The sequence below is a fragment of the Caretta caretta genome, chromosome 1 (genome assembly GCF_965140235.1).
Source record: "Caretta caretta isolate rCarCar2 chromosome 1, rCarCar1.hap1, whole genome shotgun sequence".
NCBI classification, from domain to species: Eukaryota; Metazoa; Chordata; order Testudines; family Cheloniidae; genus Caretta; species Caretta caretta.
The window spans coordinates 218,719,887-218,736,346 of record NC_134206.1 but is presented as its reverse complement, the minus strand read 5'-3'; the positions used below and the strand labels follow the sequence as shown (position 1 = coordinate 218,736,346).

General features: G+C 43.0%; 1 protein-coding gene across 3 annotated transcripts in view; it reads left to right on the top strand.

Annotated features, from left to right (window-relative positions):
• The window catches only part of RIMKLB (ribosomal modification protein rimK like family member B), an 80,267-nt gene extending 64,043 nt beyond the window's left edge, over positions 1-16,224 (top strand). Inside the window, exons 7-12 of one of the 3 annotated variants that reach the window (XM_075120508.1) lie at positions 1,491-6,072; positions 6,488-8,607; positions 9,864-9,980; positions 12,758-12,836; positions 15,711-15,779; positions 16,024-16,224. In XM_075120508.1, coding sequence (XP_074976609.1) covers positions 1,491-1,954 — 464 coding nt within the window. In that variant the 3' untranslated portion in view covers positions 1,955-6,072; positions 6,488-8,607; positions 9,864-9,980; ... (1 more) ...; positions 15,711-15,779; positions 16,024-16,224. The remainder of the gene's footprint in view (positions 1-1,490; positions 6,073-6,487; positions 8,608-9,863; positions 9,981-12,757; positions 12,837-15,710; positions 15,780-16,023) is intronic. The other 2 variants (XM_075120507.1, XM_048822623.2) reach the window with 2 other exon arrangements.
• Positions 16,225-16,460: the final 236 nt, after the last annotated feature.

Here is a 16,460-nt window from a genome sequence, read left to right as displayed (position 1 = left end):
ACCGGGGGCCTCCTCTGGTGTTTGTCCTTCCCCAAGCACTGGCCGCCGCGACTGGCTACCTTAATCCTGGCTTGAGAACAGCTTCTGGCTGCATGCATCTAGGGATTCCGGGGTGTCTTCCTCTGCCTCAGCACCCTCGCTCCTGCTTTGCTGTTCCTTCTCCTCCTCCTGTCTTGTTCCACTGGGCTCTGAAGTGTCAATGGTGGTCCTCGGAATAGAGGTGGGGTCACCCCAAGTATCGCGTCCAGCTCTTTGTAGAAATGGCAGGTCGCAGGGGTAGCACCAGAGTGGCTGTTTGCCTCGCGGGCTTTGTGTTAGGCATTCCACAGCTCCTTCACTTTAATCCTGCACTGCAGTGCGTCCTGGTCATGGCCCCTTTCCATCATGTATCTTGATATCTGCCTGAAGGTACGGCTGGAGCGCAGCTGGGACTGTACAGCTTCGTCCCCCCAAACACTGGTGAGGTCCAGCACCTTACCATTGCTCCATACTGGCGATTGCCTGGCGGGTGGAGGCATGGTCACCTAAAAAGATTCGCTGAGAGCACTCCATGCCTGGCTGAGCAAACAGGAAGGTGATTTTCAAAATTCCCAGAGAATTTAAAGGGCGGGTCTGACGGTTGGTCACCTGAGGGCAGGGCAGTAGAGTTCAAAGTGATGACCAGAGTGGTTAGAACAGGCATTGTGGGACACTTCGGGAGGCCGATCAGAGTGCACTAACAGACCAGGGTGTCTGGTGCCGCAGTGCTCCAGTGGGGCGCGCACCAAACGTTATTCCACTCACTGATATGGAGTACCAGGAGCACTCTAGCCGTGGAGTCAGAGCACTCTACGTGCCTTGCCAGTGTGGACGGGTAGTGAGCTAGTGCGCCCAGGGCTTCTTTAATGCGCTCTAACTCGCAAATGTAGCCAAGCCCATAGTGTAGATGCTTCCTATGCCCACAGAATGGGTTAGGTCGTGCTAAATATGTAGGACAGGGTGCAAAATTTTTCGCAGCCCTCACTGATGTAATTAGGTCAATCTAATTTTTAAGAATAGTCTGTCTTAAATGTTAAATGAATTTTTAGTTTTTGTTTCCTCAACTGCTTAGCTTTCAGGCTTATCTTTTTTGATGTCGTATCACTGATTCTTCAGTTACCATAGTCTTCCAGCATAGCAAAGATCTGAGTAGCTAATAGGAGAAGCAAGCAATGCTCTTAGGTGGGGGGCAGAGGGATGAGACTGTGTCAGACCACCTTCTAGCGGAACAAAGAAGCAAAACAGACACATGGCGTTTTTTTTTTAATTTGCAGGTCGGCTTTAACACCCCTACAAATAAAAAATGTGTTGATATCCTTCCTGACCAAAAGTGGTCGCACCCTTCCCTGCAGCACTCTGGATTTTCCTTGGATGTTTCCCATCCAAGAACTGAGCCATCCCTACTATGCTCAGCAGGTGCCATTTGACCAGATCACAGCCTGAGGGCTGACCCTTGTTTTCCCTTTTGCCAGGCGGTGTAGGGATGATGTGCTCACTGAGCGAACAAGGCAAGCAGCTGGCAGTCCAGGTGTCAAACATCCTGGGGATGGACGTGTGTGGCATCGACCTACTGATGAAAGATGATGGCTCGTTCTACGTCTGTGAGGCCAATGCAAATGTAGGTTTCATTGCCTTTGACAAGGCTTGTAATCTAGATGTAGCTGGTATCATAGCGGACTACGCCGCTTCTCTCCTCCCCCCCGGTCGCTTGACGCGGCGCATGTCCTTGCTCTCTGTGGTGTCCACGGCCAGCGAGACGAGCGAGCCAGAGCTGGGCCCTCCAGCTAGTGCCGCTGTCGACAACATGAGCGCTAGCTCCAGCTCTGTCGACAGCGACCCTGAGACCACGGAGAGAGAGTTGCTCACCAAGCTCCCGGGGGCTTTATTCAACATGAACCAGCTACTAGCCAATGAGATCAAACTCCTTGTGGAGTGACGCCGCTGGAAATGCCTGGCCAGCAACACTCTTGTGCATTTCTTTTTAAACCAACTTGCAATGCTGTTTATCAGAGAAGCTCAGGGAGATGAATGGAGTGGGGAGGGAATTAGTCGAAAGGGTGAGATTAAAAGGTGCATGTTCTCCGCTTGCTGCTCTTACTTTTTAATCCTCCAGAACATATGATTGGCTTCATTTTTTGGCAGCCAATCTCTAGTCAGTGATGCCCAGTTCAAACCCACGTGGGGATTTTATTTATGTGCCGCTGTAGTCCCAAGCTTGTCACAGAACTTGTGTATTGATGGGGAAATATTACAGCGCAATTCACGCTTCTGGTTTTGGAATGCTATCTTGCAATTCTCCAAAAGCATCTGTGAACTCATGCAGCTGGGAACTCTCTCCTGCCTCTTTAAGAGCTTGATCTTGTGAATTGCTTGAGTGCCTTTAGTTTCCAAGAGAGCTGAGGGTGCTCAAGGTCTGATATTTCAAAGGTGCTGAGCAGCTGCAGTTCCCATTTACGTAAGTGGGAGCTGTGAAAGTTCAGCATCTCTTAAAATCAGCCCGTTGTGACCTTGCAGGATCTGGCCTTGAGTGATGGGGCAGGGACAGGAAACTCGAGCTTTCAGTACAAACCTGCGACTTCTGCCATCTCAGTATTAACTGGCATGTGTCCACAAAAATGTGTCCATATTTGTTTATAAAGCTTTTGAGGGGGGGATGTTTTTTAAATTTGTGTTTTTTATCATTTTAAATCCTGGGGCAGGTGTGTAGAGGAATCAGTCATGTTCTCATTCATGGCAGAAGTGGCACGTTTTAACTATTTTTGCACGATTGGAGGAAATAAACAGCATTGTAATGTTCGGTGTACAAAATAATGTTTAACCAATGTGAAAAAGAATTACACTAGTTTAAAACAAATGTGCATTGACTTGTATTTGTTAGTGTTTTAGTCTTTTTGAGAGAGAGATGCTATGTTAATGTTCCATTTTTTTAATACATGCTAGTCCAACACACCCTTCTCTATGCCTGCATCTTTAACAGTGGCCAAAGTGAGAACACCACAAACTATTTAACAAAACACTGACTTGAAGCCTGTAAATCATTCTTTTATTTTTGTCATTTTTCCCCTGGGAAACGTGGTAGGGTGTGGAGGAGGGAAAAGGTTGGTTGAAACCTCAGACATTTAGGATAAATCTGAAGTTGGTTCGTTACCACTATTACTAGGCTTGTATTTTCCACACTGAAAATGTCTCAACTCTGATGTCAGCTGAGCTCCAAAACATGGATCCAGGAGAAAAATACACAGTTCTTGGCTTTGGGAAACTATGCAGCAGATTAAAAAAAAAAAAAAAGGGCTCAGCTAGAATAAAAATATAAAAGGCCACAAGCAATGAATAGATGGATCCTGGACCCTGTGTATGTGTGTGCGCTTTGCTTTATTTCTTTTTGGTTTGGGGCTGTTCAGTTTCGTTTTTTCAGGCTGACTGATTTTCTTTCCTCAGTCCTTCTGGCTGTGCATTTTCTCATTCAATTTGAGCAGTTTTGGGAAACAAAGAACCAAAACAGCAGTGTTGGGTCCATTTTGAAGTCCCCACCTTCCTCCTCCTCACCTCCTGCTTGTTCCTTCCCTCCTTCTGGGTTCATAAAGCACTGGAACTATAGATATAGATAGATATATATATATATAGATATATATATATATGCGCCTCTTTTTAGGGGAAAAAAAGTAAAACGTTTGTGACTGAAAGATGGTTTTGTGAAAAGAGGGTTTGGAGGGGTGTTTGTGTGTGTGCAATGCTGCTGTTATCTGGATACTTTAAAGGAGCATGTCCCATGTATCCGCTGAGGCTCTGCGCTTCCTACCCCTGTGGCCCCTCCTCACCTCTCCGCTGCTCTGCTGCTTTACCGTCGCTCATTCGGATCTTAAACAAACACAACTCATGGACACTACGGAGAGAGACTTCAAGAGGCAATAAACAGAACAGTATTAACCTGCTTTCATGGAGGTTTGATCATGCTTATTTGTACAGTTTTTTTAATTTTAAAAAGGAATGTAATAAAATGAGGGGTTTTTGTAGAATTAAATATTGTTATTAAAAACAAGTGGAAGGTTGATTGTTGATGTTAGCTGATGGAGTGATCCAGATGATCCAGCAACAAAAGACGTTTCAACAGTCAAGGTCATCTCTGAGGTTTTATTCCTGAACCTTCAAGTGCACAGATTATAACAAAAGAAAACAAAGGTTTTCCCTTGTATAAAAAATCAGTACACCCCAGTACAGGTTACATCCAACCTAACTTTCTAATTACTGGGTGGGAAAGCTCTGCCTCCTTACAGGCTCTTGTCCCCTCATATGCTTACTAAGGAGCTGTTTTTTAAATAATGTTCTGTATTCCCTTTGAGACCCGATTGAGCCTGCAGTTTCCAGCCCTACTTTAATATACACACTGTGAGCACCTGTGGGGGATATAAGTGAGGGAGGGTGGACAAGTCAGCTCCATGCCAGCTGGAAGTAATCGACTAAGGTCTCTGCACTACTGTCACAGTTTGCAAAGATAACTTATTGGAAAGAGGCTGCTAACAGCTATATGATCTGAGCTGTCTTGAGTCCCCACATTGCTTGAGGGAAAGAGGCTGTGGCAGCATGGACTTCTTAATGCATCTCGCCTTTAGAATTTACTACTCACACTTCAGAGTAATACAGATTTGTGAAGTGGTACACATACTTTTATTCTGAAACACACAAGCAAATGGACAGAAGGGTATTATGTTGTGGCTGGCTCCCTTCTGATGAGATCCTTTTGTGCGATTGGTGCTTCTTTTACAAGATTGGAGAAAAGTCTATGGGTAGTGCTTGTTATGGGGGAGGATCAGGAGTTAAAACTTTATACACATTCATGTAGACAGTAATTCTTGATATTGCTTACGGAAAGCCTTGCTGAGGATTCAAAGCTTTGTCTATTTGAATCAGTCTTGTAGGTTCCTCCCTGCAACCTACCCATTGTCCCGTGGTCAGTGAGATATATATAGTGGAGAAGAAAAAATGGGTTTCACATGTATGCCTGTAATACAACTAAAAAATCAAGCCTGTGCTAACCAAGAGATGTCTCTCATCACATCTAAACACTATACAGCTCAGCACTATGTGCTATGCTCTCTTCAGTTCCATATCCTAAAGAACGCTTTCCATATTCTAGTGCCTTAATAGAGCTAACATTACCTGTCATATTCTGGTTTGGAAGCTTATATTGGAAAGGACACGTAATCAAGAAACACCTGAGGATTTTTTTAAAAAGGGCTGATACAGATAATGGTGATGCATGAGTTGTTAATATATCTATATTTTTTTTAAGGGAGGGGAGAGAAACTGGAGTGAGCCAAGCAGAAACTTTTGTTTGCAGAAATAAGTTTTTTCTTAATTTAAACCTGATGGAATTTGTCATCTTGTTTGTAACAGTGATTTGGGGGGGCGGGGTTGTGAATTTTTCTGCTGTGTGATTTGGTCACATGTTTACAATTCTTTGTTTACCATGTTTAATTCTAAATTGTCTGTATGGCTTTGTATATTAAGTATTTTTTTTAATTTTTTTGATGTGTTTTATAAAATCACCCCTCTCTGGAATGCTACAATGCCTCATCTGTAACACGTGATGGAAGAGTGACGCTCTGTATACACATGGACTATTTATTTTTTTGGTGTTCCACCCCCTCCAAGCTATGTGGTCATGCTTTGATGGCTTCTCCCCTCCTGCTTCACATTTGCAGTCTTTCATGTGTGATATCTGCCCAGGAAACGCCTCTGGAACTACTGTTTATGTTGGCCAAAAAAAAAAGAAAGAGGACATTTCTTCAAATGTTGCACTGGACTTTTAAATCCCACATGTGATATCAATAACTCTTTCTAAATCTCCTCTCTTCTTCCTCAAATGCAAAAAGCCCTAGTTGGTTAAATATGTAAGGGGCCTCACGGGCTTAGAGAGACTTTGTGAAAGCAACCCGTGTGTACAATATCTTTCTCATGGCTCGCTCTTTTTGAGAAGGTTTATGGGCTTTATGGCTGGTGTGAGACACACGACCCACTCCTGTTCTCTCTATGGAATTGTAGGTGCTCAGACAGGTAACCTCTGCTGCTACTGTTTTTTTCTTCATTTTTAATTTTTCACTGTTCTAGGAATTCCTTTAAAATGTTAACACATTGCAGGATTTATAACCAAGTGTTTGCTGCCTTTTCCGTTTGTTTTGTTTTGTTTTTTTCTTTTACGTCTCTCTTGACCTTGGAGAGTGTTCCGATGGCGGATCTTAGCCCACTGTTGGTAATCTCCAAACCCCTTGTGTTCCAATTTTCAGTTGAAATGTTTGGGTTTTTTTCATTTGTTTAAACCAGCGTCAGAAAGTGAAGCGTGGGTTTTGGGTGGGCATTGTAATTTTGTTTATCTGAAATTGTTCTATTTTGTGTGTATTATTTTTTTCTTTTAAAAAAGATGTGTTCTAACAGTTCGCACTTTCTTACTGTTCTTTGCAAAACTTTTCAGGAGCCAAAAAAGTCAAACAATCCAGAGAAAAACTTCCCTTCTCCCCTTTCTGATGGCGAGAGTGAGAGCTTATGAAAAGTCCTTGAGAATGTTCCTTCCTAAACTTTTCTCCCCAGTAATGCAAGCTGGTAAAACAGTAAACGCAGCAGTTTGGTGGCATCCAAAACCGACCTGTTGGCAGGTAAATTCACTCTTTCTGCTCTTTTTTCTTTTCTTTCTTTTTTAACCCTCACGTGTTTGTCTTTCTTCCTTCCCATTTTCCACCATCCACCCACTAGTTTGATGAAGCTTCTCAAAGGATGTCCTCAGTAATGAGGCTTAGAAAGCAAATCCTACTTTCCTTCTTTTCCCCACCCCCACTTGTACAAGATAGATTTTAAGAAATTTTTCAGGGTTTCTCCCTTAATGTGCTCAGGTGAGCCACTGTGAGGGTGGGTTAAATACCACTGCTGTGGCAGAATGATTGGAGGGATGATGTCTAACTGCACAACTTTGACCATCCTCTGTGTATCTCTCTACTTTTTCCTTCCAATATGCTATTCTGGCTTAAGTTTTCACAGGGTTATGGTGCTTCCCAGGTGCACGGTGAGCACAAAGTTTAACAGCATCAATTAGGAGTTGAAAGGTATGGAAAACTAGTATTAAAAAGGTTGGGTTAGGGTTAAAATTTGCAGATATTGGGGACATGGCAAATGGGAGAATACCTCTGCTAAATAGAACCACATCTGGGCTGACTGTATCTGTTTTGGGCATTTTTAATGATCCCGCTAACTGTAATATCCAAGGATCAATAAATAATTTGCCCTTCTGTGGTACCTCACATCTACTGATCTCAATGCACCTTGCAGATGTTGACAGTGTAGCCTCCCAAATCCCTTGTGGAGTAGGAGATTCCATGTTCTACAGGTGTAAGCAAAGAGGTGAAGTGGGTATCAGAGGGAGTTTCTAAGCAGGGCGAGTATGACACTTCAGGCTGGCTTACAAGTGCTCCCTCGTATAATTTATTTCTAGGTACTCTTGCCCTTCTTTTGAAGATCTTTTGTATATGTGAATAACTCTGATCTTTGTAGGCATTAAAAAAATTCTACTTGTGACCATCTCAATTTGTTTCCTCTGTGCTCTAGAAAAGAACGGTGCTGGTGTATTCAGCTTGTGTGAACAGCAATACTCGGAACAAAATGTGTGTGTGTGTGGGGGCGGGGGGAGTAATTTTAGATAGAGCCAAATTTTGCTCTGTTATGCTAATCTAAAGTATCAGTGAAATGACCAGATTTTCACTAGTATAACAGAGTATAGAATTTGTGCCTTTAATTTCACATGCAAGATAATTGTACAGACCTGTTATACTCACATTTCCAATGCTTTTTCCTTTCAGACACTCCCACTTCTTTCGTCTCACCACTGGGCAGGCCTATTCCTTTATTTGTGTATATTTTTGTGAATCAGCTGCTGTAAGACACAGTAGGCTTTCAAGCATGTGGCTGGGTGTCTTCTGTTTTGGGGAAAGATCTGCAGATTTGTAATACTCTTTAAAGATAGGTCTGAACCCTCCTTCTACCCCCATCACCCATAAGTTAACCAGATCTGAACTTGCCTCTAGACTTTGCAGCTCAGACCCACAGTTAACATATTTCTTCAAAGTTTTCTTGGTGGTAGAAAACATTAAGCCCTATAGTGTTTATAAACAGTCTTTGGTGGGAAGCATAGAAAAGAAAAGCTATTTCAGTCCACTGAAGCTGATGTCTCAATCCTCTACTCTCCCGCCCCTCCCTTGTTGCTGGAATGGCTTTCAAAGCCTAATACTAATCTTGCTTGTGTCCAGTACTTTGCAAAGGGTGTTGGGTGAAGGGAGGATGTTGGAGAAACTTGAATAAGTCTTGGCAACTTAGACAAAGGGATCCCTATTGTGTAATTATGTGAGTGCTGAACAAGAACTTCTTCTATATGCCCTTCTGCTGCAACAGAATAATAAAACTGGTAGGTGGCAGTAGCAGAAGAAGGAACTAATGTGGCTGAGACCTGCGAAACCTACAATTCAAGGAGAGATGGATTGCAAAATGTTAACTGAAGTAAGGGGGACAGAGGAGAGAGGCAGAGTGCTTGAACTGTCACTTTGAATGGTGAGTGTGGTTTTACTCAATTCTTACCCATCATAGGAATTGTCATAGTAGAATGGACACCTTGGCCCTTCTCGACTAGTGTCGTCTGACATTCAGCATCCCACTTCCAGCTGCCTCTGACATGGGCTAACACTTAGATATCTCAGAGGGAGACATAAGCCCCCATAATACTACTTGTTGTCAAATGTGGAGAAAATTTCTTCCTGACCCCGAGCCAGTGGTCAGCCCTGAAGCCACAAGACTCATAGCCAATATGCTTAGCTACTCTGTGTGCTATTCACTTTATATATATTTCTTTCTGGAATCTTTCTGTGTATTAATCTATAATAACAAACACCACTTGATAAATATATTTAGCATTTCCTCCCCCAAGATACTGTCCTCTGTACGTTAAAATCAGTCACCTCTTTAATCTCAAGTGCTCTCATTGTAGTATTCTGACAGGTTTTCATCCATTTACTGTATGTGGGGAGCATTAACTACATATTGTGTAGCATGCAACTAGCTGTATATCTTAGTTTTATTGTCCAAGTCAGTGCCACCTAGGATGCCACAGTTGTCACTTTGCTGCACACCATGGCCACTCAAAATTTCACAGCAACAGTGGAGATCCTCCTTCAGTAAATGCACAGGGCTCAGCAGCTTGAACTGAAGGACATGCCATTAGCAGGATAGAGGTTGACACAGTTAAGCCGTTCTGATTCCAGCCAGTAGAGAGCAGTGGTGAGTGTATAGTCAGTTCAGCACATTATTTCCTTAGAAAAAACATTTTTCAAAATCTTAATGTGAATAGACATATTTTCCATGATACTTTATTAATAATAATAATAAATAAGAAGTAGTAGTTGTCTCCTTGGGACTTATACTGTCCCATTTACCATTGTACTGGTGCATGTGAATATAAAGTGAAACTAACCCATCAGGTTCAGTGTTGTTGTAGCCATGTTGGTCCTAGGATATGAGTCCTCTCCTCAAAGGAAACCTGCAAAGCATCTTCAAAAGATGAACCTGGGAAGGTAACTTTGTAACTCTGCTAGACACACAAAAACCATGGACATAACAGAAACACTGATTTTATGACTCATAACAATTTCTAACATACCTTGCTGCCTACTACCTTCCTTTGTCCTATGACTGCAGACATGTTAATTTCCCACTTCATTTTAAGTGGTCTCCTACAATGCTTGCCAAACCTTTATGTGTAACAGTTTGTCCCACCTTGTATTTAACTTGAACATTCTGGTTACCTTCCCCAGACCTCAGAAAGATCTCCATGTAGCTTGAAAGCTTGTCCCTTCCACCAACAGAAGTTGGTCCAATAAAAGATACTGCCTCACCCACCTTGTCTTGATCTAGTTCAGTAAGTCAAGTTGGTAAGTGAAGTGCAAAAAGCTAAATTGCTTACAATGTGAAATGTGAAAAAGGCTTCAAAATATTTAGAATCAGTGATGGAATTCATTTAAAAAAGAAAACCTGTCTGATTATACTTGTTATATAGAATATCAAAACGTTTTATATAATAACAGGATACAAGGAATTAATACAGCAACAAAAACAAACCCAACATGGTAAGCAAAAAGCTATTGAGATAGGAAGAGGTAAAGAGCAGAGGCCATTATAAAATCCACTCTCCATATAACTATGTAAATGTTATGATACTTAGAATACTGTATGTGATAGACACCCTAGAAATACAGTGGAAAGGATATTGTGTGGTCTTCATGGAAGACAGAAGCGAAAGATACTTACTGGAAACTACCTATTATTGGCTATGCAAAGCAAGGTCTAAGGCTATGTCTACATTGCACTTTCGTCAGTAAAAGTTTTGTCGCTCAAGTGAGGGAAAAAAACACACCCCTGACCAACAAAAGTTTTACCGACAAAAAGCACTGGTGTGGACAGCGCTTTGTTGGTGGGAGATGCTCTCCTGCTGACAAAGCTACTGCCCCTTGTTGGGTGTGGTTTTGTTTTCTCTCCAGGAGAGCGCTCTCCTGCCTACAAAGAGCAGGTACATTGCATGCTTTACAGCAGCAAGGCTTTAGCAGCACAGCTGTGCCGCTGTAAGTTGCGCAATGTAGACCTAGCCTAACACTCAGCCTGATGGCATCCATGTTTCTGTCTGTCTTCCTCCCAGACAGAAAGAAAAGAAATGAGGGGGGGCACACCTTTGCCCCTGGCATAGAGGGAGGAGCTGATGAGGGTTACAGGGAGTCCCTGAAATAGAGAGGGTGGCACACAGGTAGTTTATGGGGACTAAAGGGCTACAAGGAGAACCTGGTATGTCCAATACACTCAGCCCTCAGAAGCAACAAAATGTATGACCCTTTAGTTATAATGAACACTTCGTAAATCTACAGCATACCTCACTGTATTTGGCTTCTAAATCAAGTACCTTAGAAGTAACTTGTAAAATGTGCAACCTGCCTTCTAAAATAGCTCTGTTATTAACTGGCAAGACAGACTGTTCTGCTGTTTGTCCCACCAGAATGTCTTAAAGTCCAAAAGAAGGTTCTTGTGGTTATAGCACATTGATATGGCAGAAATGTTACTTGGATGTGATTAAAATGCATAGAGTGAATAATACACCGTTGTCCTTTTTTTCTTCAGTAAGACTATCCCCTGTTCACTTTGCTCTTAAATATTACGCTTGGTTAAATACTACGGGCAAAATCCTGTTTTCTTTACTTATCTGAGTAGTCCCATTAAAACCATCTGGAGTAATTACTGTGTGGGAAGTAAGCATGATTTGACCCGAGGTCATTGCAGAGGGCACAAGAAACTAAGATCTAGATGCAAATTGGAAAGGTGTTTTGAGTAGAGAATTGTAAAGAGAGTTCTGGTTAGTGGAGTGATACACAAATGCTGTTCTAGATAGCAGGAGCTTTAGAGAAGAAGGCTCTTGTATTTAGAGTTAAGAAACTGAAATGCCAGAGAGCAGATTGTGATAGTCAAGGCAAGCAGAGTCAAAAGCATAGGTGAATGTTTCAGCAGCAGTGGAGTCAAGACGGTTAAAATGGAACTTTCTCAGCCTTAGCACTCCCCATCTGTCCGTTGAGAGGAAGAAAATAGGAAACATACCCACCCTCCTCCCCTGTGGAAAAGGCTTTTTAGCCTTCACAAGATGGAGGAGAAAAACTGAGCAGTGGACCTGGGGATGGGCATGGTGTAGAAACCAGCACAGCTCCTGTCCATGGAGACTGATGGTCATTCTGGTTAAAAATGCTGCTATGTTTCTCGTGGTAAAATGACAGTTTTTTACCCTGAGCGGTGAGTGAAACAGGAAAACCAAGAGGCGTGAGGAGGGCAGGTAATAGTCAGTCCCCTAACCAGAAACGTTCGTCAGTCTCATAACTAGGGCCCTACCAAATTCATGGTCCATTTTGGTCAGTTTCACGGTCATAGGATTTAAAAAAATCTTAAATTTCATGATTTCAGATATTTAAATCTGAAATTTCACTGTGTTGTACCTGTAAGGGTCCTGGCTCAAAAGGAGATTGCAGGGAGGGTCGGAAGGTTATTGTAGGGGGGTCGCCGTATTGCCATCCTTATTTCTGTGCTGCTGCTGGCGGCGGTGCTGCCTTCAGAGCTGGGCCTGTGGAGAGCAGTGGCTGCTGGCTGAGAGCCCAGCTCTGAAGGCAGCGCCATAGCCAGCAGCAGCAGATAAATAAAGATGGCATGGTGTGGTATTACCACCCTTACTTCTGCACTGCTGCTGGTGGGGCACTGCCGTCATGGCTGGGCTTCTAGCCAGCAACCGCCGCTCTCTGACCATCCAGCTCTGAAGGCAGGTCAGAAGTAAGGGTGGCAATATCAGACCTGACCTCCCCTGCGCCCCCCCTTTTGGGTCAGGACTCCCAGTTTGTGAAACGCTGGTCTCCATGAAATCTGTATAGTATAGGGTAAAAGTACACAAAAGACCAGATTTCATGGTCCATGACACGTTTTTCACAGCCAAGAATTTGGTAGGGTCCTACTCATAAGGCATCTCCAGCTGATCTTGGTAGTTGAATTGGGGAGGTAGGGGTATAGAAATGTGAGCCTTGCTCACAAAGGCAAGGCTTGAGGTAGCCATTTTAGGTGTTCAGCAAAGTTTTCTGAGATGCAAGAAAAGTGGGGATTAAATTAATGTTTTTTTCCATTTTTTTGCAAGTCAACGTCTATCCAGTCTGCTTTCCCCGCCAGATGCAGCACAGAGCAGAGTGCCCTGTGTTTGCTGCAACCCCGCACTGGTAAAGAGACCCAAGAAGGGAGTGGAATGGCTTGTATTTCTTTTCAGAGTCCAAGGGGGGGGGGGTGGAAGAGGAGGTGCATTAATGAAAAGGGGAGGGGCTTCAGCCTCCCCCACCCCTCCAGCCCTGCCAGCGTGGATTAGGCTGGGACAAAGAGTGGCATTTACGTTTTGCTGAGGCAGGGCATTGTCAGGGTATTTCTCCATTTTCCTTTTGTTCTCTTCAGAAACCCTCTTTTTTCTTCTCCTCTACAGCATGTCAGAAAAAAACGCAGGGGCTGGGTGGGGTGCAGAGAGAGAGTGGGGAGTTTCTGATAGCAAATCAAAACTCTCTTTAATTGCATGACAAGAGATGCAAGTGTTGCCAAAGTATATAAGTGACAGAGAATAACAGTATGGCGGAGGCTCAGTAGATTGAACACTTGCCCAGAAGAGGGCTTCGTAAAAAGATATTAGTGGGTTTCGTCCCCTATGTCTATTTTGTGGTATTGTCCATTTCTGATTTGGTGGCAAGTTGCTGCATAGGAAAGACAGAAATAGCATCTCTAGAATATGCAGAGGTTTCTCTTTGCTCTTAGGAACAGTGCTACAGCAAAGTGCCTGGGGGTGGGAGAGGGATGGTTTTGTCACTTCATTGCCCATTCCCAGTCTCTGGAATTTCTCTCCTGTAGGGAGCAGAGTGGGAAGGGGGAGGGGAACATAGCTGTGTTTTTGGTAAGCAGTAATTCTGCCTGTAAAATATAAGGCAGGTTCCATCCAGTCTGGTTCCAATCATGCACTCATTGATATTGCTGGGAGAGGATCAGACCTGCTGTTTAGTAAGGGAGGAAGAGAAACAGAAGGAGGGGGAAGTTGAAAGTGCTGCCTGCCTTGAATAACTGCATCCTTTGTGGCTGGCTTTTTATAGTTTCCTGGTGTGGTTGTGTATATGTCTTACTAAAAGAATGGCTGGCTGCAGAAAGCCCTCTGCTGTTGAGAATTGAGATCGGGGAGGTGGGAGGATTAGACTGAACGGGTACCTAGCCAAAACCTACCTACCAGTGAATTTTAGTTCTCGGGTTTGACTAGACTACGATTAAAGGTGTTTTTCTTTTTTTTAACGTTAGCGAAAATGTTTAAAATAACGTATTTTCAAATGTCTGTGGAGCGAGCAAGTTGTATTTTAACATGTTAGCTGGTTGAGGGGAACTCCCAGGAGGGGTTTTAACACCTATTAAAATACAGCTTTCCTGGTCTACTCTAGAGTTTTAAAATATTTTAGCTAATGTTTTAAAAATACACCTTTTATACTAGTCTAGGCATACCCTTTCAAATACTGTCATTTAGACTCTCTTCTCCTCCCTGTGAACGCTCAGACTCATTCCACAAAGGGAAAGAGGTAGTGGTTGGGTCCAGACTTTACTCAGTCTGCCTGCATATTTATACCATGCTCAGCATGATGGTAAGGGGGAGTTCTGTTTTGGGGCGCACTACAAAAATCTTTCTTTGAATTTGCAGAGCACGAATAGTACATAACTGCTACAGAAAATGGCAGCTGCTTTCTGACCTCCAAATATTTTTTTCATTATTTTTTTCTGTGGTCCTGTACTGTTATTTCATTTATAGATACACTGCATTTATGTAGCAATGTTAAATCCTTGGGTTAAACTAGGGCAGTATGAGATGGACCTATATTTTGTGGTTGGGCAGCAAACTAGAATCTAGTTGATAATAGATACTGTTTTATGGTAACATAAAAAGATTTGTGTAGTTATTGTTCCGAGGGATTTTTGTTCTGAGTCCATCATATGAATTCTTTGTATTATATGGTGGAGTCTTTGGAAAATTGTGTGGTAATTTGAGTTTGACAAGGAGAAGGATGCTATTATGGTTAAATTACTTGGACTGGGAGTTAGAAATCCTGGGTTCTGATCCTGCCCTTGCCACAAACTTGCTGCCACCTTGAGGAATTCATTCAGTTTCACCACGCAGGCTTCCTCCATTATTCACAAAAGAAGCATGGGGGGAAATTGAGCATATTGACTTCCCTCATGGGGGTGTTGTGAGGCTTAATTCATTAATGCCTGTAAAGCACTTCGATTCTTGGAAGGGAGGAGTTGTAGAAGTGCATATTATTCATATTCTTATTACATAGGTAAATAAATAAACAGGAAGTGCTGTGGAGCACAGCTCCATGAGCCCAGAAACCTAAAACTTCAGCAGAGAGAGGGGAGTGGGTAGTACTGGTATATACACGTACTAGCTTCACTTTTCAATGCCTTAATGCAGTTGTGGGGTAGAGGCCAAGATGGTTAGTGATGGCAGGATGGCTTTGGTGGGGGATGGGAAGACAGCTATGGCTCTGTCTATACCTTAAAGACTTCATTGCCATTTTTATAAGAATAGGATTTCCCCCAGTATCCTTGTGCAAAGTTTTTCTTCGTCACCACTTTGGTGTGGAATACTGTGTGTCAGTCAGTCTCCGCTCTCTCCAGGTATTGGCATTTTGCTGCTGTTGTGTGTTATGCACACAACTTGCAATATACTCTAGATGCTTTAGGAAGACACTCAAGATGAATTGCTTAAGTTTCTTCAGGGGAGTGAGAACACCATACGGCCCCATCCATCTGACAAACACAAGGATGATAGAACCCACACCAGCATTCTAATTACCTTCCCTGCCCATCTGTGGGGCAGCATATGGGAGCAGTAGCCCAACATCACAATCTGTTGTAGGAGGCTTTGTGCCCCTCCCTGAATGCCAGAAATGTTTGTCTTCCATGTGGCAGATTCCAAGGCTTTGTCAGTGGGAGAGCTGGGAAGAGAGAGAGCGGTTGCAGTTTGACTCTGATAGACATTTTACACACATTTCTCTCCATATGAAATATTTCTGCAGGAATGTAATACTGGTGAAAGGTGCTGGATCATCAGCCCCAGAGATTGAAATCTTCTATCCACAGGACAGGTAACACACAGGCATCAGTGGTTAAACTTCTCCCTCAGGGCACATAGCCTCTACTGCTCCTCACCCCCTGAGCTGGAGGGACCTTCCTTAAGGTCAAGAGGGGAGTTTTGGTCTCCATGCCCTATTTAGTTCTTGGCATGTCTACTAAGACTGCCAATTGGTGGTGGTGGTTTTTGTGATGCCTGCTTGAATTTCTGATTGTATATTCTGATGGAGACTGATTTTCTGTGGTTTATTTCTCTAGGCATTGTGAAGCGGCAAGGGACTTCTTTCCCCTTTACGGGAATACTTTTTCTCACTCCGTTACTCTCGATGATGAAGGGATGAGAGAACAGAACTACATAAGTGTGGGACGACAGACAGAGTTTGAGATGAGATGATAGCAGCCACAGTGATGCTGCCTTTGTTACGTGGAAAAACTAAATTAAAGTGTTGTGAATTGTAACTCACAGAAGTTTGAGGTTCTTTTCAGTAGTTGTTTCTCTGTAAACGTATTCCTCTGTCTTGTGATTAATTTCTCAAAGTGTCAGCTGACATCAGAAATGTGATGACCTCACAGCACTGGTACAGTGAAGACAGAAACCTGTCACTAACTCTAAGATATTTTAAAGATACAGGATGGAGAATTTGTATTTCCCCAGCACGTTTCATTCTGAAAGATGCCAAAACGCTTTATGGAGT